Source organism: Copadichromis virginalis, linkage group LG22 (genome assembly GCF_057382275.1).
Source record: "Copadichromis virginalis isolate Kocher_CV1m ecotype Utaka linkage group LG22, C_Virginalis_male_GT1.1, whole genome shotgun sequence".
In the NCBI taxonomy this organism is placed as follows: domain Eukaryota; kingdom Metazoa; phylum Chordata; class Actinopteri; order Cichliformes; family Cichlidae; genus Copadichromis; species Copadichromis virginalis.
The window spans coordinates 21,978,056-21,999,653 of NC_140638.1; the positions used below are offsets into that span (position 1 = coordinate 21,978,056).

General features: G+C 40.9%; 1 protein-coding gene across 1 annotated transcript; it reads right to left on the bottom strand.

The window, feature by feature from the left end:
• Positions 1-21: 21 nt before the first annotated feature.
• On the bottom strand, positions 22-18,006 carry jazf1a (JAZF zinc finger 1a). Its single transcript, XM_085445782.1, has 6 exons — positions 17,908-18,006; positions 16,239-16,616; positions 7,489-7,561; positions 5,432-5,628; positions 3,969-4,138; positions 22-2,648 (listed from the first exon to the last, which is right to left on the bottom strand). Exons 2-6 carry the CDS (start codon positions 16,351-16,353, stop codon positions 2,472-2,474), a joined length of 732 nt encoding a protein of 243 aa, XP_085301908.1. The 5' UTR covers positions 16,354-16,616; positions 17,908-18,006; the 3' UTR covers positions 22-2,471.
• Between the last annotated feature and the right edge of the window lie 3,592 nt (positions 18,007-21,598).

The following is a 21,598-nucleotide window of genomic DNA, read 5'->3' on the forward strand; positions in this document are numbered from 1 at the left end:
GTAATGAACACGAGTCTGAGATGTGGAGCTTTTTTACTTTATTTTGCTTTTTTTTTTCTCAGTCGTTTCCTGTTTACATTTAAGCAGCTTCTCTTTTATATAGAAAGACAGGTTGACATCATTTACAAGTCACTCTTCTCAGAACCTGTTGTACCCCCGTACAAAAAAAGGAAACATCAGTCTCCACGTTACATACGAAAATATAATTTAAAAGCACTTGACAACAGATGCACGTTACAATACATTCACTGTACACGGTATATTGAAGTTCCTCCCTCATCTCCCCTCCAGCACACACCCTCCGTTTCTCCTCTCCCATATGTGCGAGTGGCCCTCCCGAGTCTGAAGCTGAGGATGGGTTTTGTTTTTACGAGTGCTTGACAGCTCAACTTTCAGTCTGTCCCCGCAGAGAACCTTCTCTCCTACGCTCAAAGGCCGGACTGAAGTGTCTTCTATCATCATCTCAGGCTAGCAGCTCCACAGATGTCCTCGTAACCTGGTGCCAGGATTTTACAGATCCAGGTTCCAGGTGGTTTAAAATAGGCATGGATTTGTGCTTATGTAGTAGCACACTCGCTGAGGGTATGTGGCGATCCTGCAGTCTGCCTTTTAACAATATTGTGTAAGTAAAAATCCCTATAGCCAAACTGGAGGACAGGACGGTGTGTGCATGTCGGAGATCACTGTACCTATCAAATGAACGGGGGGCTCATGCTGCAAGCCTTGAGCAGAATCTAAACTTTTTTTGTACAATGAGGGAAATGATGATATAATGAACAAATGTGTCTTGGCGAGTTGAAGCACTGCGCTCTCACTCGGAATGATGAAATCCCAGTCAGGAGCAACAAGCCAGCCAACCACCCTGCTCCATAGGAGTTGAACCAGCAGCCAGGCACAGAAACATGACACATCCGAGCAATGAGACACAGATTACAGTAATACTCTCTAGGCTGATGACTTGGATACTGCTGAAAACACACACCACTCACACTCTCGCGAACACACAATGGACTGGAATGCTTTTGTCTAAAACACACACGCACAAAAACGACACGTAGATGGTAATCTCTTTCAAATACAAAATCCACCTTCTTCTTTCACACGTCTCCACACGACACAGAAACATGCGTGAAAAACATTCTTCTCGTGTACATCCATTCATTCCCGTGACTTTTTTCTTTTTCTTCTTTTTGGAGGTGCGACGTACAAGAAAATAATTGCCACAAGTCTGGGGCGACCTCCGGGGTGGAAATATTACAACACTCTTCCCATCCACCTTCCTTTCCTCCCCCCCTCCCCCTCCCTCTCTCCTCATCCCCTCATCAGGCACATGGTATGGTCAATGTTTGGCAGTGGAGAGCTGTTGGCAACGATCATGGAAAAAACAAAACAACTACAAAGATCTTGGCAACTGGAATACAGTGTGCCGCTTAACCCACTTTTGTGGCTAAGCGTGTGGAACGCAGCTCTGGCACTGTGAATGAAGAAACGCTGGAGATAACGATGGCTTAATGCGGATACGGATCGGGCCGTGTTCTAATACGTTCTCCACGTGATAAAATGGTCAAACGACACACAGATCGGTGTCAAACTGAAAGGAGCATTAGCTCTTAATCTGTAGAACATGTAAGGAAAACAAAGAAACAAAAACTCAGAACCTAAAGTCAGCCAGCTGATTGACCTTTGACCTCTGAGGTGACAGAATTGCTCAATCAGCAAATGAGGAATGAAAGGAACACTTACTGATACATAAAAATGAACACGAAATCTAAAACACTGACAAAAATATATAAAATAAAGCTTGAAAATAAAGTAACTATGTATATGCTCATGAATACTTTTATATATTTTTATGTACACATACATATCTGTCTATTGTTTATATATTGATATATCTATTAAAAGTATAACTTAACTCCAGCGCTTTCACCCCCACAAATGACCGTGAAGGCACAGATCTAAGCTCAGCTGGACTCTGCAGCTCAAAAGGGAGTGTAACAACCGCTGAGCTTACATCAGCACTGGAGGCCAACTTCATCCCACTCAGAGCTGAGCAGGAGGAAGGCAGGGCTTGGTTGCACTTCCTGTTTCACGTCTCCGTCTTTTCTCCTCTTTACTTTCGTATCATTTTGTTTTTTGTCTTTTCTTTCTGTTGTTTTTTTTACAGTTAGCACCTTATGTAAGTCGAACGATAGAAAATAAAATAATGTGATAGCATATACGAATGTGCAAATGTACATCAATAAAAATACTACAAAGATAGTTTTTTTTTTGTTTCCCAAAAAAATACAAGTGATATAACATAGATAGAAAAAAATACTAACGTAACACACAAAAAGAAGATGATTTAAAAAAAAAAAAAAAAAAAACTTAAAGCATGCACTTGATCCTTTAGTGTACATAGGATGGGAAAGGAAAGTCAGGACTCTTTTTTTTTTTTAGGGGAAGTTGATTGGTGTGAGCGCGGGCTCTTAGCCTTGAATCTTGCGGAGGATCTCGGTGGAGACGGGCGGGTGGAAGTTGATGGTGTGGTGCCTCAAGCCCTGCGAGGTCTTGTAGCTTTTGCCACAGCGACACTTGAAGGGTTTCCTCACACGAATCTGTGTGCGGTGGCCGTTCTTGGCGTGGTATTTGATACCATTCACATTCTGAAGAAAGTGGTCGCATGCAGAGATGAAGAAGAAAAATGGGGTTATAATTACCACTTTTGATTGCACACAGCATCTATAAAACACCAGAGCATTATCCCAGATTTTATGGACAGAATTCCAATGAAAATACAACGAAAATACAAATGTGAAACATTTCACTAAACGTAGGCTTCATCCAACATTTGTTTTTCCTCTCTCGTTTTTTACTACACACATCATGATAGAGTAGCGCCAGTGAGTTGACTTTATCTCATTCACAATGATAAAACATGGTAGATTTCAATCGATTAGCCTTTTTTATTTTAAAACAATAGGTAGCAGATCAGTTGTCAGTTATCATGTGGTACACAAAAGAAAAATCCCATGTGCACCAGCTGTTTAATACTTTGAGTCTCCTTATATCATAAAGCCACCAGAGTTAAAATCTACTGAGAATTGCAAATATGAATTTGACCTTAAGCACAATTTGGGTGCAGACCCATTACTGGGTGCAAGTTTCACTAAAATCTGAACAGTACTGCTTATTAATAGTGCACAGACAGATGCAGGGATGGATGTCTCGCCAATCCACCCTGAGGCCACTTACTGCATGTCTTTCCCTGTTCTCTCTCTCTCCCAGCTTTGTGGTCTTCTATACATTGTCCTAAGACAATAAAGACTAAAAACGCCCAGAAATATAAGTGATTTACATGATATCAGCAAAACTGCTATTTTGTGTTTAGTGGTAGGGAGTTAAAGTTATCATCCTGAACTACTAAACTAGGAAGGTAAACCTTAAGACTGCTTCATATTAGCATGTTTGCATGCTAATTTTACCATTTTTCTGTCAATCAACAATTTCCTTTCTCCGCTTTAAAGTTGGATAACTTCAACTATGTACCCGCCCACTGCATCACTAATGGATACTTCAGTGTCGTCACCATCAGTCCCTGAATTTCGCCGAAGTCCTGCGGTGTCTGGTTGTTATATCACTGCTAGTCTCATCCTCTGTGAATGCCCCTCAACAACAAAGGTCGCTTTTCCCACGCTGCTGTTTTTGTCTTCAGGGTATTAGGGAGAAATGTTCCCACACTGTCCATTAGTTAAGCAGCTTGGATAGTGAGCAAGCTGAATGAGTTTTTTGTTGCCAGCTGTTATTAAAAAAATGAATTAAAAAAAAATTAAGTGAAGCAGAAAATATTAATCACCCTCAGATCTTATAATGTGCTTTTTCAAACACATGTGATACTCAGACAAAAGTTCTAGTGTGGATTTATTCAGAAGTAAAACCTCATGCCTTCGTGGAACTGCCTGCTCCGCCCTCAGGTTCAGCCTTACCTTGTATCTCTTCTTACACCCGGGGACGGGGCAGGCGAACGGCTTTTCATCGGCCCCGTTCATTGACATGGAGCTGAGGATGGACTCAGAGCTGATGGCGCTTTCTGTGGTCCACGACTCATCGCTATCCGACTCCTCGTAGTCTACCTCCTCCTCATCATACTCGCTGCCTAAAGGCATAATGGAGCCACGCAGAACAAAAAAACACTTGTCAACCCAGCTGAAACAGGGATAGCGACATACCCACGGGAATGCAACGCCCTGGGAATTTGAGAAGCAGAAAACGATAAGTGACTTTTTATTAACACATTTCTCTGCGTGCTGTCCCCTGCTCGGATTCATAAGCAGCCCACATATCACGGAACGCACAAGCCAGAAATGGTGGGATGTGCTTCCGTGTGTGCCTGTGAGTCAAAATGTGGGGATTGGCACTGAGAAAGAGATCATTAAGTGGGAGTGATCCCCATTGCTCAGCCTGGAAAAAGTGCTTTACTAAGTGCAGAACATTTTCCACTCACATGCATGCACACACAAACACACACACACACACACATAGACATAAAGGCCCACTGACCCCCCACCATCTCACAGGAAATGCTGCACCTCAGCTTGAGGAAATGGATGGCACCCTGGCACATGTTGAAAGGGGGCGTGTGCGCGCGCGCACATATATATATGTGTGTGTGTGTGTGTGTAGCCATGCTGATGTGTAAGCCCAGACCTAACACTACGTTTGGAACCATTTGGGCTGGAATTGGACATCTGCTTCTAGGCTGTGCAACACACGGCCCCATGCGAACACACAGCGTGACAGCTGCTATGTAATTAACAAAGTGTTGACTGGTCTGCTCACTGCAGGAGCCACCATTCCCAAGACACACACACACACACACACACACACACACACACACACACACACACACACACACACACACACACACACACACACACACACAGGAACATAGTGGTTGGTTACAAGCTTTCCACTGTGACAGCAGATTTTCCTGATGATTTACAAAAGAGCAAGTATTAGCAGAGAATTGGCCAGAAATATCCAAAAAAATAATGGTTAATGTTTACAGAGACACTGCTGAATATAAGATGAGCAGGCTTGTGCACTCCTAGCAGGTATTTTGTAGTTTTCACTTTGAGATGCAGAGCCATTGGACAGCTATGAAATAAGCTGCATTCCATTTGCATTACAAATATCTTCACTCGCTCTTCAGCGCGCTGTCTGACTTTGATGAATATGCTTCCCATGTTTTTTTCTCTTTGTGTCAGTAGGGTTAAATTGCCTAAGTCAGTTTCAACATATCCTTTCCCATCACACATATAAGCAATCCATCTTTTTCCCTTTCAATCATACGTTTGAACACACACACACACACACACACACACACACACACACACACACACACACACACACACACACACACACACACACACACACACACCGGTTATACCTGTAGGTGTGCTGCTGCGGAATGAGGAGGAAGGGGTGATGGGGGGCGTGACGGGAGGCGTCAGGTTACCGCTGGTGTGGCGGGGAGGTGTGGCCGTGCTGTTCCTGGACACTCCGCCCGTGATGGACAGGGACAACTTGGGTGTGGCCTTCTTCTTTATGGTCTCCTGCTCCCGGCGTGCTGCATCCGTCATGAACCTGACGTCACACAGTTATTGTATTAGTTCGCATTATCCGATTTCTCATTATTAATCAGTGGAGAGGTCTCCTACCTGCATGTAATACTAAACTTATGTGACAGCTGTGTTCTCATCAACTTGAAAACCTTATAAATATAAGCAATGTTGTTCAAATAAATGCTAACACATTTTCATCCACTTGGGTTGGTTTTTTTGGGTTTTTTCTATAACTTTGACCTCTTAATTTGAAAGGTAATTAACTGAAAGTTTATTATAACTTCGGTAATTGTTGTAGTTTTGCCTTTTCCCTGCTAAGGCTACAGCGACAGAGGTTTAGAGACAGCAAACATGCTACAGTACGGCACCAAGAACATACTGATTGCTTTGGTCACTAGCAGATTGCAACTGTTGCCTGTGGTTTGCATGGATGACACAAACCCTACCAACTAGTGGCTGCCACTGGCCTCTGCAACTGTAACTACTTAGATTTTGCTTGTGATTACATGAAATTATAAATTAAAACAGTAGTTCTCTTACTTTTTAAACTGATGTACAGCCACGGATCCACTATTGATCTAATGATGTAGCCTATTTTAATCCTTCATCTACAACTTTTAGCTACAACTCTGTTTATCAGCTATTAATTAAGTACACTGACCACTTTCAACAGTTTTCCCACTCCATTTAGTTGCACGTGTGAATCTATACTTTTGGGTAAGATTTTCAGCTGATAGACACATTTTCAGCCAATACTGTCCAGCTTTTTTCAACATTTCACCTCTGTATTATGTTTAGCTAATGACTGACTTTTAGCTAGTTTAGATTTCTTGAACGGTTTATCTTGCCATTAGCTAGTCATTGCAGTGGGAAATCCATGCTTTTAGCTACAAGATTCAATTTAAAGCCTCACTTTTAGCTCTTAACTCCCAACTTCAGCTTATTTTGTCGCAATTTATTTAGTAATGCTAACTGTTTAAATGTTTATACTATTATACTACTATATCCATACTATTAGCAATCAAATTAAAATCCTTATTCAAATGGTATACAGTTTCAAAAGTCTTAGCTAATAAGTTTATCTAGTTATTAGCAATTTCAAATATTGTTTCACAGTTTAGGTTTTTTGTTACAGTTTTAATAATATATGTATTCTTTTAGCTGTCTTTGCACGGTGTTTTTTAGCTGCTAACTGTTTATTTAAATGTTATTTTTTTATTTACTTATAAGTTTGGCTAATCTGTCCTCGTACCCTCTGTTGACTGCAGAAGTATCGCTGCTTTAATAAAACCCTGTTAATTTATTATTTATTATCCTTTTCATAAATTGTGATTCATATCCTAATTTGGTTTTCTAACATGTGGCGTTAAGCTGTGCTCCACTGTTGCTATGAGAAAAATGTCCATTTGTGTGAGAAGACAGGGCCTTGCTGCTGAGTGAACTCCTCCCTTAAATATTCTGTCAAAACATGTACAGTAAATACAAATGACATTTATAGCCTCGCCACTTGAACAATTATCACAGAAAACAAACCTCTCTCTTTCATTCCACCATTATCTCTCTCAGTGTTACATCTTGTAGGGATTTAACGAGGCATTTAGTGGGACGTGACACATCGGTTCACCACACACAAACACACACATGCTGTAATCCTCTGGCTGCACAGGGAGTCAAAAGTGATTGTCTTGTGTGGTTTTCTGTGCTGGTCTGTGGATGAGTCACTGCTGTGGGTATGGGAAAAGTCAGTCATTGGAGATGTTCTCCGCAAGCCACATATACACACACTCACACGCATGTTAACTTTCACTGGTGGAACAATGGTGCCCTCTGTAGACGGATGCTTTTGAGCGTGTGTGAATGTGTACGATTGTGTGTGCCTTACCTGTTGATGTAGCTTAGGGCCAGATAGGTGGGCTGCTGTTGCTCCTGCTTCTCCAAGACCCTCGGATCTGTGTCTGCGAGAGAAGGAGACGTTCAGATTAATCACCACTCCCTGTGGAGGGAAAATGTTCTGTGAATACTCTAAGTATGTAGCTGACTCACACATGTATTCTTTCTGCCAGACAGGCTGATAGATTACTAGATATGTCTCACACTGCGTTCACTGTATTAGTCTCAATGTGTGGCACCCTGCAGATACATTTCAGATACTTTCATAAACGGCACGTTATTACAGCAGAACCAAGCCCTATCTAATTTACAACCAATGCCTTCGCTGAAGTGACCCAAGACCACTTAATCGTTGCCGGGGGGAGGATGTGGTTACAAAAAGAAAAAAATTACTTTAGAGTAAAGGCGGCTGTGATGAATGTACACACTGTATGAGCTGAGGAGTACATACAGGCTTTTTCCAGATGACTTGCTAAGTCAGTAACGCTACAGTCGGCAACTTCCACTGCCTGAGGCAAGCAGTGTGTACTTCAAAGTCCCATCTCACACCCCGGGAAAACAGAAGCAAGGGTGGGTTACATATGTGAACTACCAGTGCCATCAAGTGTTCAATCTGGGAATGTTCAGAAGGAGCTTAAAAAAACAGTACATTTAAGCCAAGCCATCTATGTCTGCGTGAGTGTGTGCACTAGCAGGCATAATTGCAGCAACATATGTAATAGCTAGCAGATGTATTTCAATTTAGATTCAAGGACTAGATCATCTCTGTGCAAAAATTAACAACACACCCCTGGATGCTTCCAACTGTGGTGTGTTGGCCTTCTCAGCCCTTCAGTTTTCAGGCTTTCACACCTCATAATTAAACAAAGAATGCAGACTTCCCACCGTGCGGGAGGAGGAACACTAAGGAGACCAGCAAACAAGAAAACAACCCAGAAAAAAGAAACTTGCCCACTTCAACTGGTCTCCCATGCAAAACATAGTGCTATATATGTGACTTTCAAAATAAAAAGACTAGGCAAAGGGGGAAAAGGGTAGCAAGATTATATACCCAGGTGGTCCGCAGAGGTGGTCTCTGACAGTCTTTTATAGCTGAGACTTAATAATCCTACCTGCTGCTCAGATGTAGAGACCAGAGCTTCCTGCGCATGCATAATTGTGCACAAACACACACACATACACACAGCTAAACCTACATCCCTGAGTCACGAGACATGTTTTAGTGAGAGCTATCTGCATCTTTTAATAACCTTTTGGAAACCACTGAGTAGACTAGACAACAACGGGGAAAATCTGCTAAAACAAAATCTATATATGCACTGAGATTAAGCAAAAAGATGACAGGAATGACAAATGAGTTTGGATTAGAATATTTATAACCTGTTTTGTTTTGGGGGGGTTTTAATCTAAAAGATTCCCACAGAGTCCACAGTGGCATCTTCACATTACTTCACAAACTTAAAACACAGAACAAAACACATCTGGGGAGGTGATAGAAAGAAACCTAATTAGTGTGATCTTTTTAAAATAGTCCATCAGAGTCAAACGTATACAGTTGCAAGAAAAAGTTTGTGAATATCCTCATATTACCAGGACTTCAATGCTACTGATTTTTCCCTCTGTCCTAATTGAAAACAAACAAAAATCTGACTGAAATCAAAACAAGAGCCAAGCCCATATGATTAGCCAGTGTTATCTGTGTGTCCGTCTATTGGTATCAGCGTTTATAATGGCCAATAAATGTGAAAAATAAAGATGGGACTGAAGAAAGGCTCTTCAACCATGTTCTGTGTGTTGAGGTTGTGTAGTAAATAAATAACTACACATAACAAATGTTAGGCAAATATGTTCAGCTAATATATTGTAATAACAGATTTCTTTTATAGATATCACTCCCAAAAATCTTACACTGGTCAGATTCTGCTAACAACAAACAAAAACTTGCACTTTCCGTGCTTTTATTGAACACACTGAGTAATTACTCACAGTCCAGGCTAGAAAAACACTACCAAATTCTCCAAAAGCTACTGGAAGTCAGGTGTTCCAATTAATGACATGGGATTGGAAGTCTGGGATGCAGCTGTAGCACTTCCTTTAAAGACATGCATGAAAAGCCTCATGTAGGCTGCTCATCTCAAGAATGACTGGCTAGTCTGAACCAGAGGTGGACAAATAATGTTCCTAAGGGCCTATATAAGAAACTAGGATTACTATAGGGGGCTGCAGCAATGACCTGAACTCAGTTCTGCTTCATTTTAATTGTATCTCTTTATGAACCTTTACTGGTAAGAGTAGATGTTACAATCAGGTCTGAACCATTCTGTGACTGCAAGAAAAAGCAGTACAGAGATGCACAAAGCTGACAGCATGTCTTGCAAATATCAAACCACAGCACACATCTGAAAGAGGTGAAAACAAGACCAAAGGGTTACAACAAAACACCTGCAGAAGTCTTGCTAAAATGTTCGTTCATCTTCACTAGAAAAAATTACTTAATACCAGGACTTCCACCTCTCCACGCCCCCTTCAAAAAACCGGCACATGAAGCAGAAGAAAAGTCAGCAATATCTTGTAGGCAAACAAACTGCAAGCAGGAGGAAGCATCGTGGTTTGCGGCTGCTTTGCCACCTCACAGCCTTGATGCCAATCATTAAAGGAACAATACATTGAACACTGTATCAAAACATTACACAGTAGAGTGTCAGGGTAGCAGTCCGTGAACTGAGGCTTAGGAGGGTGGCAACAACATAATAACCCAAAGGATACAAAGTAAGAATTAAGTGTTTTAATGACCAAGACAGTGACCTTAATCCAATTGAGATGCTGTGGCTAACCTGAAGAGTGTCCAATCAAGAGTTTTATATGGGCCCTCTTCACTGTGTCGGCAGCTACTGTTGCTCCTTCTACGAGTGACTAAATTCAAAAGCTCACTTACTTTTATTAGCCGATACTGTGAGTGATCACTCAATGTGTTCAATTAAGACAGGAAAACCACAACTGTGTGGTTTTAGTTTAGTCAGATTATTGAGGTCCATAACTGTAACTTTTTTCTAAAGATGCAGATTAGGCCACATTTTATGAGTAATCAATGCAGAAATTCTGTTAATTCCACATTTTTTCCAGCTACATAGCAGGATAAGACTGACTCAAAGGATTAACTGTAAAAGAAACATCAGCTGAAGGCAATTTAATGTGAGAATGGCAAAAATGTGAGGAAAGAATGCCAGAATTAATATCTTGGGATGTTCAAGGTGCTGAGGATTGTGGATGAGGTAAGTGTGTGTAGAGAAGGGGGAGGGGTGTTGGTGGAAATGGGGTTAGCCAGGTGCGGATAGCGAGAACTGCAGTAAATGTTAGCCGGTTTTACAACTTCCACTCGCCGAGCTAGACAGAAAGTGAGCATGCTGTTGATCCTGCTGCTGTGGCCAGAAGAAGACCTGCATATGTACACCCAGTAAGCTACATACATACATACACACACACACGTATATATATTTGCTAACTGAACCTCAAAGCTGCCAATTTCAAATTTACAGTACAGTATTTTAGCAGGCTAATGTACATGCATGTGCATATTTGTAATTCAGTACATGTTTTCCTTATCTGTTTTGTTTCAAAGTATCACCAGTGTGGAAACACTTTAGTTATTAATATCTGTGCCCAATCTGCAGCCACTCATTTCACAACCCACACATCCATCTCTCACAAGCGGCACACTGCTGCCACCTGCTGAATGTACTCTGTCTGCATGTGTCCACATGCACAAGCCCATTGTGTAGAGAGGTCTGTGTATGTGTCTCTTTACATGTGTGCATGTGCTGAAACCAGACCAAGAATGCATGGCTTGTTATGCAGCCTGCTAATTAAGCCTCTGAGAGCATTTTAACGTGTTTCTAAAGCAGCAGGCAACCGGATGGAGGGAGAAGAGAGGCGAGGAGGAGGAGTGGGAGCAAAGAGAGGGGGCATATGGGTGGAGGGAAAGGCAAACTCCTCTGTAATTATGCTTCCCAGTGCTTGGTGGGGCGCTCAGATCGTGCGACTTCCGAAAGACAGTGTGTGTGACTGTGTGTGTGTGAAGCAAAAGAGAGGGTCTGCAGTTTCCAGTTTGGGATGCCAGTCCAATAACTGCTTCGCTACACCCTGACAGGTCATACAGGAAGTATAGTGAGCACAGCCTCTCACATGCACAAACATGCACCCCTTCCCTTCTCAACCCTCTGACAGGAGCGAGATGGGAAACAACCTGACAACTAAAGCAAGAACAAACAGCTGAAATCCTTCTTTTAATGCATATATAAATCACATATACATAGAGCTGAAATGATCAGTCTAATACAAAAACATTGTCCAAAAAATAATTACAATGTAAAATAAAAATGAAAAATAATTGTAAAAATAATCGACTTATTGGTTACCTTTTCAGCACGTGACTTACTGGTAAAAATGTTGTTATATCTAATAGAGCAGGGCAATATGGCCAAAAATATATATCACGATATATATTTGAAAATTTGCGATAACGTTATAACTGACGATATAATTTCTGCGAGACAAAATACAACTCCAGGACTTTACTAGCGCAAAAAACCCCCATCCATTTATTTTACTTAAACAAGCAGCTGTTTTTTTATGTGCATTAAAGCTATATAAACATTTAACAGTGTAAAAGTAAATTCCTTGCTGAAAGTTTAACCAAAAGGCATTTCCAGTAGAAATGGGCTGACATATCCTGAGCATAACTATGTATAATATCCACTGAAGTTAAAAAGAGGTGCTTTCAAATATGTATTTTTCGGACCATAAGGTGCACGGGATTATAAGGCACATTAAGCGAAACAAAGCAGTCAGATAAATCAAACTTTATTCAACTTATTCTTCTTGCTTCCTCCACTTCTGTACCATTGATTCATTAATGCTGTATTCTACCACAGCTGCTCTATTCCTATGTTGTTGCAGTATATTAATGACTAACCTTGTATTGTGGATGGATTATCTCAGTTGTTCTCCTGACTGAAGTTTGGTTTACAGCATCCTGCCATGCGATTGCATTTGTCTCTAACCATCAGGAACCTTCACGTTAACTTTTTCTTTATGTTATGCTAACATAGCTGTGTCGCTAGCGATCACGTAGCACAGCATTAAACACCAGCTAGCCCAACTTCAGTAACCCTACAAACGTCACTGCTGTGTAGCTTCCTGTCTTCATTTATGTTGGAAGTGATAGCAGAGCTGTACGTTTGATTTTTTTTTTTTTTCTCAGAAATCTCTCAGTCAGAACATGCTATATCATGCTTAGGTAACTAGCGAAACTAGCGAGCTAACTTCCGCTAACTTCTAACTCCGTTAAATGTAATGAATTCCGTTTTCATGGATGCCTGGATGTTAAACATCATAGTTACACCTGGTAAAGCAGCAACGCTGATCATTTTATTAAAGATGGAAGAATTTAGACAGTTTTTAACTCTCAGTGATGTTCGTTTGACTTCGGGACCTTAAAGGACGGAGTTTAGGACCCAGACTACTCCCAGACTACTCCCAGATTTACGAGCACCTTAGTCTGACAAATACGGCAATAACGATGGCCTGCTTGCATATTCTACAAAAAAATGTGCTTTGTTGTGTATCTGACAGACAAACACCAAACCAGTTAAGTTGCACCATTTTTACAAACTAATTCTGGTTCACCCGTTTCACTCAACAATCTGCTTTCTCCATTCTCATTCTCCGTTACCGCCGTGCTTTTTCGGCACTGCGCATGCACGATATTTCATTTTCTTATCGTTGCCTAGCATTGTACCGGTATTACCGTGAACGGTATAATATGGCCCAGCCCTAATATCTAACATATTCAGCTTTAACTTACATAGTAAAACAGAATAATCTACACATCCTCAAACATGCTGTCTCCCTGTAAACAACATCACAAAGAAAGAAATGCAAAAAATAAATTCTAGTGGTTTGCCAATCGTACCCACAAAATTATCCCTGTAATCGAAAAGCAACAAGTTTAAAAAAAATCACTGCAAACTAACGATCAGCATTCTTCAGCAGAGTTTACATCATGTTACAAGGCCGTAGTTTCAGCTCAACCTTTAACTCCGAATGCAGAAGAAAAACAAGGATTCAAGTAAAGTCTGTCCAAGCAAAGGTGATATCTTTTGGGATTTCCCTGTACTCAGCTCACACCCGTGTTTTGACTTTCATAACCTTCTCTTTTAAATCTCTTTCCCTGCTTTTAATCTCTACCTGCCTCCCCCCTCCCTGTCCTTTTTGCTGAGGTAAGGGGCAGGTACGTGCTTGTGCAGGTGAGAACATTGCTGCCGTCGTGCACGCAGGCAGAGAAGCCTGACATCATTGCATTCCTCAGACCTTACCTACACTCCCAGCACAACAAAACTACCACACTAAACACAGTGCACCTAACCCCACTTCCTTATTGCATTCGGCTGTAATCTAAACAGTGTGGGCATGCCATTGGTAGGCTCCTGCCCTTTAGGATGAGATCAGTGTTGTAGATCCACACGTTTCCTAGGTTTCTCACAGATGGGATCACGACACACTCATCTGGTCTGCTTGCTGCCAGCTATTATGTGTCAGACAAGGCAGAAGTCCAAATAAAAAAAACGATATAGAAGATAACGGATTAGAACAGGAGTCCAAACACAAGGCAGAAATTTGGGAGTTTTCTGGTCGTGTAGCACATTAGATGCCCTACCACAAGAGGGCAGCACAGCCTGCAGCAAAAACTAACTGTTTCCAGCAGAGACGTACACTGATTTCTCCACACCTGACTTAAGTCCCGCTGACTCACTTTTTACAACTACTAGCATCTCATATCTCAAGCTTCAAATTAGCTGATCCTTTGATTGATTATTGATCACATGCCACTGCACTAATTCACAACCGAAAAGGAAGTCAAAACCAAATGTCACTTGCCTCCCCGCCCCCTCTCAATCCTCTCCATGTGTCACTCTAGACCCTATGGTAACTGATCTGAAAGCAGTATTGATTAGACTCTTTATGTCTGTGCCGCCCCTGATAACCAACCGTGCTATAAAGCCAGGAGAGGGGCAATTCATTAATCCAGAATATTTGACTGGTAAACCGCTATTCTGTTCATCTGACAGTTAGAGTCAAAGGTCAGGCTAAGAGCCAGATGGGGCATACATCACTCAGTGTCTGTGGTGTTTGGGTTGTTGAACTGAGGAAGCAATATTAATCCCTGCATTTCTGTGGGGACAAGGTGAAAAATCACGTTTTGATTTCTTCCACCCTTGGGTTTATTTGGAAGAGATCCATGGAGCATATGGGTAAGATGAAGAGCAGCCCACCCTGCTCCTCCGTCTCCCCACCAGCAAACACCACACCAACTACATCACTTGTGTTTATCAGTCCTGTTCTCCACGTGACGCGACATCACGTTGGGTGTCCTCAACACAGCTGGTTGCTCGACAGCACTCTTTGTCAGTGAGACAGCAGGTGTGCAATAACTCAGCCAAATACACTGCCCCTAACCCCTTTAGGGACCGCCAGTTGCCATGGAGACTGGCTCAATGAAGCATCTATGTAAACCCCTCGCTCCCCCCCTTCACATAGCCTCATGAGGATGGATACTCCCCACAAATAATGATTAGCCCACATCAGATTACTGAGTGATTCAGAGATGCGTAAATGCATCTCTAGTCTTATTTGTTATGGTGGATCATAGTTTAATCTAACACACTGTTATTGTGTGTTTAGTTGGAAGTGACAGTTTATTCTGTTCTTTAAATCTGCATGCTTTTCTCTGCTACCTTGAGGCAATAGGAGGAAAGCACTCCCTTATCAAGAATTCACATAATTTACTTAGATTTTAATTATTGTGCACGCAAAGACAGGTATTTTTATTTAACAGCTCAAAAATGCACCTACACCAGCTCTATTTTCCCCCATTTTTGAGAATCCACATACAATGCTGCTATAATAGAAGTTACTAATTGCACCAATTACCACTTAATTAAATAAATACATGCCTCTTTATAATCCAGAGTGTTTACCCTGCAACTTTTTCTGTGCCTCTTATGTTAAATGGTGGGCAAACTGATTACGATTGTATTTATACGTGCCAGGGGGCAGTCATCAGAGTGTTTACTGTCAGACCAAAATCTAATAAGCGGTGCAACAAGTCGGCGCTTGTACTTGTGGAAGAAAATCTGATTATATCCTTGCATGTCTGCTACAACTTCAGCTGATGGAGTGCCGGTGGGAATTAGACACCAAAATAACAGAAAAGCCACGGGGGAGTGACGCTTTCAGAAATGTGACAGTCAAGAGTTTTCGGCAGCTCAAATGCACAAGCGGTATGAAGAAAAGCCACGGCTGCACTGCGTCAGGCCTGGAAATGTAAACAGTGCTCAGCAACGCTAGCTGTGAAACCGCTGTCTGGTCGGGATGCTAGTTTCACCTATGAGACCTACGCGGCCCTCCTAGTCGAGTTACCGCTGCAAAGGTAACTGCTGTAGCTGACTCCTAATCAGACGAGTCGGCCCCAACATCTCAGAAAGCATAGTTTATTTTCCAGATATAAAAGTTGATAAATAACTCCCTCTCCGGCGAGCCTCGACAGAGAGCAAGAAGCAGGAATAGCGGAATGCAGAGCTGAGCCTATCTGCGTTTAGCTAGCTAGCTAGAGGGGAGGGGAGGGGGGGGCTAGCTAATACCAGCTAGCTGTCTAGTTCCCTCTCCCCCGCTGGCTCCACTCACCGATGTGATTGTCCTCGATGTGGACGATGAGCTCGGCGAGAGACTCGAACTGGAGTCCGCAGCCCCCGAACCTGCAGGAATTGGAGAAGAACGAAGCGGCGGCGATGCCCGTCATGTTCACGGCGCTGGTGCATTCACCGGGCAGAGAGGGGGGGGAGGGGGTCCAGGAGCCGGGGTGGTGAACGAGGAGGCAGAGGTTTCGGGTCCGGGGATAGGAACGGGGCAGAGCGCGGAGCAGCGGAGCAGACACCGGGCGGCCAGACAGGACAGCGGCGGACGCAGCTGGGAGGCAGGCGGGGCGGTGGGAGGAGGAGGAGGAGGGGTGGCTGGTGGCATACGTCACGACCTGCCTACCTGTTGGTATCACAGCCGCACTGACTGCGGAGTGGTATCAAAAATCAGTCTAATCTTGGCACATATACATACGTTATAAACACAATATACAAACCACACAAGTAGAACAAAAGGAAACAGATTTCTCTTTTTTAGTTTAAAAAAAAAAAATAATAAATAAATAAATATATGTATATATATATATATATATATATATATATATATATATATATATATATTTTTTTTTTTTTTTTTTTTTTTTATGTCCTTAAAATAAGGAATCATTGGAAATTTACTGTTTGCCCCAAACGTATAAAGAAATACAAGCCCAAATCCAAAAAAGCTATGATGCTCTTTAAAAATGTAAATAAAAACAGAATGCAATGATTTGACAATCTCAAAACACCGTATAACACAGAAAAATATCAAATTGTCAAAGTAAGAAAATGTACCATATTAAGAAAAACATTAGCTCATTTTAAATCTGATGGCAGCAAAACATCTCAAAAATATTTGGAGGGGGCCATGTTTTTTCATTTTTTAACGTCTAGGAAGTAGGGAGACCAGGTGTCCTATTCCTGTCTGTTAGAGGATTTTATCTGCTCAACAATCCTGTTTTTTTGTTGTTGTATATATTGTGTCATGATGTGCCAGATGTTTTCAGTTCTACCATGAAGCCATGCGGTTATATTAGATGCAGTATGTGGTTCAACATTGTCTTGCTAAAATATGCAAGGCCTTCTCTGAAAAATACATAATCTGGATGGAAGCATATGTCCCACTAAAACCTATATATACTGCTCAGCACTAATTGTGCCTTTCCAGATGTGCTAGCTGCCAATCCATGGGCACTAATACACCCCCATATGTTCAGAGATGCAGGCTTTTGAACTGAACGCTGATAACAATACAGGTGGTCCCTCTCCTCTTTAGACCAGAAGACTAGAGAGATGTCCATGTTTTCAAAACAGAATTAAAAGTTTTGATTCGTCTGACCACAGAGCAGTTTCCCGCTTTGCCTCAGTCCATTTTAAATGATCTATGGTCAAGAGAAGATGATGGTTTTTCTGGATCATATTCACAAATTGCTTTTTCTTTGCCTGATAGGGCTTAAATTTTGTCTACAGACAGTAATTTCAGGAAGTGTTCCTGAAACCATTGCAGTGACTTGTCTAAGGCCCTGAAAATCATGGGTGTCCAGTATTTTCAGCCTTCTTTCTCACACACAGAGATTTCTCCAAATTCTCTGAATCTTATGATGGTATTTTGCACTGCAGATGACGTGACACTTAAAGTCTTCTGAAATGTTCTTTTTATACCCAATTATGTTACTGACCTGTTGCCAATTAACCTAATTATTTGCAAATTGTTCCTTCCAGCCTTTTGTTGTCTCTGTCCCAATTCTTAGGTGCTAACCTGTGCCTCCCTGCTGAAACACAAAGAAAAAAAAGATCAACATCTGAAATCACAGTTATGGTTTTAACAGATTTTTTAGCATAAAAGAGAATGCACAAGTCTACTAACGCAGTGAATTAAGATCATAAAAACAAACTTTAGCTTCTATTTCTGCTTCTAAGAAGTTGGTCAAATTGCATTACCGGTAATAAATACAGCATGTCCTTCACATGATCAGTGCCAAACTTTTAAACATCAACTTGTGTGTGCTTATTTTGTAAGTTAGATATCAAAATTTCAAACTAACTCTCAGTATAATGGGCCCACATTATCCCTTACAAACATCTTTGTTTACACGTATTTAGTTTAATGGGTTCTGGTCAAACTAAGTACTTATAGTGGGTTATATACAGTACTGTACATGTATACACTGTCTTTTTAACTGATAAAGACTATGTCTGTTACACCTGAAAAAACACAGGCACTGATCAGTTTTCTTTTCAGCTTTTGTCTTGATACATTATTACCTATTACCTTGCAGGATTCAATAAAACATAACAGATTTCATATTTGCTTCTGGTGAATACAATCTGGAATCTGAAGGAGCCTGAATAAGTCATGAAGAGAATAGATGCTGACTTCTTCTTTATATATTCATAACGGTAAATACCTGTCTCCAAGTATTTACTTTAGCAGTGTGCTTAACGTAAATGGCTGCTGTATTTCTTTTTTAATATATTTTATGCTTTACGTAATCCCTTTAAAATGTGTATGAAATGTGCCATAAAAATACTTCCCTTGCCTTGTGATTTAGCTTTAATGGAACTGATTCACTTATTGCCGTGTCGTGAGCTAGAGCCAGCAGCTTACATGTTTCTAAACCATGTCAATGCTTTTGTCTGAAGGGGCTTCAAAAGACCAGGATGTGTGTATGTATAATGACATGGATAAGCCTTTGACAACAGAATCTATGACATCCATAAAGTTAAGTGATTAATGTTACCCTATAATGGGCTCAGTGATGAGAAGAGTACCGCGTAGCTTTGTGTGCAGTTCCCAGAGAGAGGAGAATGTCCTTAAATCACTGGGGCTGGCTAACCAGAGCCGGCTGGCCTGTGTTGGACCTGTTAATCGAGCGTTAAAATGGACTGTCATAAACCTGGCCAGTGACTTCAGCAAACAACCTTAAGACCCGGAGATACGTTTTTTTTTCTGACTGCTCTCTGTCTACTCAACCAAAACGAGACACAGTAACTAAAACACAAAATATAAAATACACTGCAACAGCCTTTGAAAGCAAACATGCCAAAACACGGTGGCGTCACCAGTGCACACGCATACACACACATGTACAGTACATGAATTCAGTGACTTCATCAGCCCAACACAGATGTTCTCTCTTACACACAAGCATACAAAAACACACTCGGGATAAACACACTCATTATGCACACGTGGTGTATCAGAACTGTGAGAGTGACGCAGTTCCCAGCACCATTACGTAAATGAGAAGTGGTAGCATGTGTTGTAAAAAGGCGAAGGGAGAAAGGGAGATACACGTTGAGAGTTTGTGGTGCATGACATCACCTGTTTTGAGGCCTGTGGGTGGCGCACAATCTTAGGTTACAGTTTGGGATTTGGAATTATCAGACACCCTTTTTTTTCTCCTTTCCTTTTCTTTTTTCTTTTTTGCTGGAAATGAATAGTCCAACAAGTGCACGGACTAATGGCCAACACAGTTTGCAAATACACACAGAACAAACACAGACACAAACACGCACACACACTGGGGCTCTGTTACTATGTGGGTCTGCATCTGAGGGATGGGTTGCATGTAAATTTAACTCACTACATTACATAATCAGATCTCTGCAAGTTGCATACTTTTTAAAGTATCTGTTACCAGTTAGCTATTTTTTAAGTGCACCTAATAGGAATAGTCAGAAATCAACCATGCATGACATGCATAGACTTTGCCAGCTGAGCCAGATGTGTAATGTAGCCAAAGTGAGGATTAAGCTACATAGAGATGGAGGTCAGAAAGTTTCTTTTACCTTTAACCTGAAACGCCATATTTTTTCAGACTGGGTGACATCAGGCTCTGAGTAGGCAGCTTTCTAAAGCTCCCAGACTGGCTGTTAAAAGCCAAGCCGGGGTGAAGGTGCCAGATGGTAATGGCTGGTAGAGCCCCTGAGTTATGGAGGTAGCTGTAATCTCACTGGCATTGTCTGCTTCAGGGCACCAGCCAGAGACTTCCTGGCTGCCGTCATACACTTTTTAGTCTGCCCGTGCACTGTTCACGGGCATGTACATCTGCTGTAAAACATCCCTTATCTTCGCTGAAAAACAAAACTCTGTGACTCACGTTCACATGGGGGAAGAGAAGCTCAAAACACAGAGTGACATCATCACAACTTCCTATTTCTACTTGTTGCCAGGGTGATGATAATTTGCATACTGTAAACGATTGGTGGATGATGAGTCAGTAGGGTTTGGTCCCATTTTGCAATTTAACTATAACAAGAATCGCCCTGTTCAGCTCCAGCCTGGCCGAAGCACCGGAAAAAGCTGACCAAACATGGTTTAGCTAATGGTAATGATTTGTTGTGCTTTTGTTTTGATGACATTTTGATGGGATAATTTTTTTGTATTTATTATAAACAACAGTCGACCTTTTTTAGGCAGTTTCTCTGATAAGTATGAAAAACGCATCATCCTAAAATGCCAAAAACTGTCAAATGATTCATACACTCCTTCAGAATAACTTTTGAAACTGTTCTTCCATGGATAGATAGACAGAGTATGACACTTTGCCCTGATAATCACATATGACATCATATCACCAACACAATGGCTTCCAGTGTGCAGTAGGTGATGCTAACATTAAACGTTATCTATAGCAGTGTTTTAGAGGCAATAATAAGTAACTCAACGTGCTTTAAATCTTAAATTTACATTTATATTTCTGTTGCTTTTGTTTATTGTTTTCTCAAGTTTATTATTTTACCTTTGTTTTAATTAGGTCATTGGTGTAAGGGACACACCTTTACATATGCTTTACAAACAAGTTCAATTTGATTGTTGCTTATGTTTAATTTGCGTTATACAGTTTGAACGCTCACTTTAAATCTCAGACCTAAATAAAGCCATTAGCTTTAGTGATATTTAGGTCAGCAGAATGACCTTCAAAAAGATTTCGAGGTCTCATGCTATATAAATCAATTTACAATCACTTTCTGTTTAAAGTTGGTTCTTCGTTCCCACTGTCTCCAAGTCCTCATAATGGATTATTATTACATCATTAGTTTGTTGGGGTTTTCTCTGTAATATTGTCTTTATTGTCACATTTTATTTCTTGTTTTATTATTATTATGTAATAATAATAATAATAATAATAATAATAATAATAATAATAATAATAATAATAATAATAATAATAATAATAATAATAATAATAATATCTGTACGTCTATGTATACCGGATGTATGACCTGGACAGGTTTTTTAAACTCTCACATTTTCAAAAGAAAAGTACTCAACTACTTCTAGAAGTTTATCACCATGTCTTAAGCTGTCGTATTTTAGAAATAATGCGTATTATTGTTTTATTTATTTATTTATTTTTAAGTATA

Excerpts from the sequence above, each read along its gene's own strand:
- jazf1a (XM_085445782.1), bottom strand. The coding sequence starts at position 16,353 with ATGACGGGCATCGCCGCCGCTTCGTTCTTCTCCAATTCCTGCAGGTTC. Across the intron at positions 7,562-16,238 it reads CATCGAGGACAATCACATCG|ACACAGATCCGAGGGTCTTG; the intron begins GTGAGTGGAGCC and ends CTTCTCTCGCAG. Across the intron at positions 4,139-5,431 it reads CCGCAGCAGCACACCTACAG|GCAGCGAGTATGATGAGGAG; the intron begins GTATAACCGGTG and ends TTATGCCTTTAG.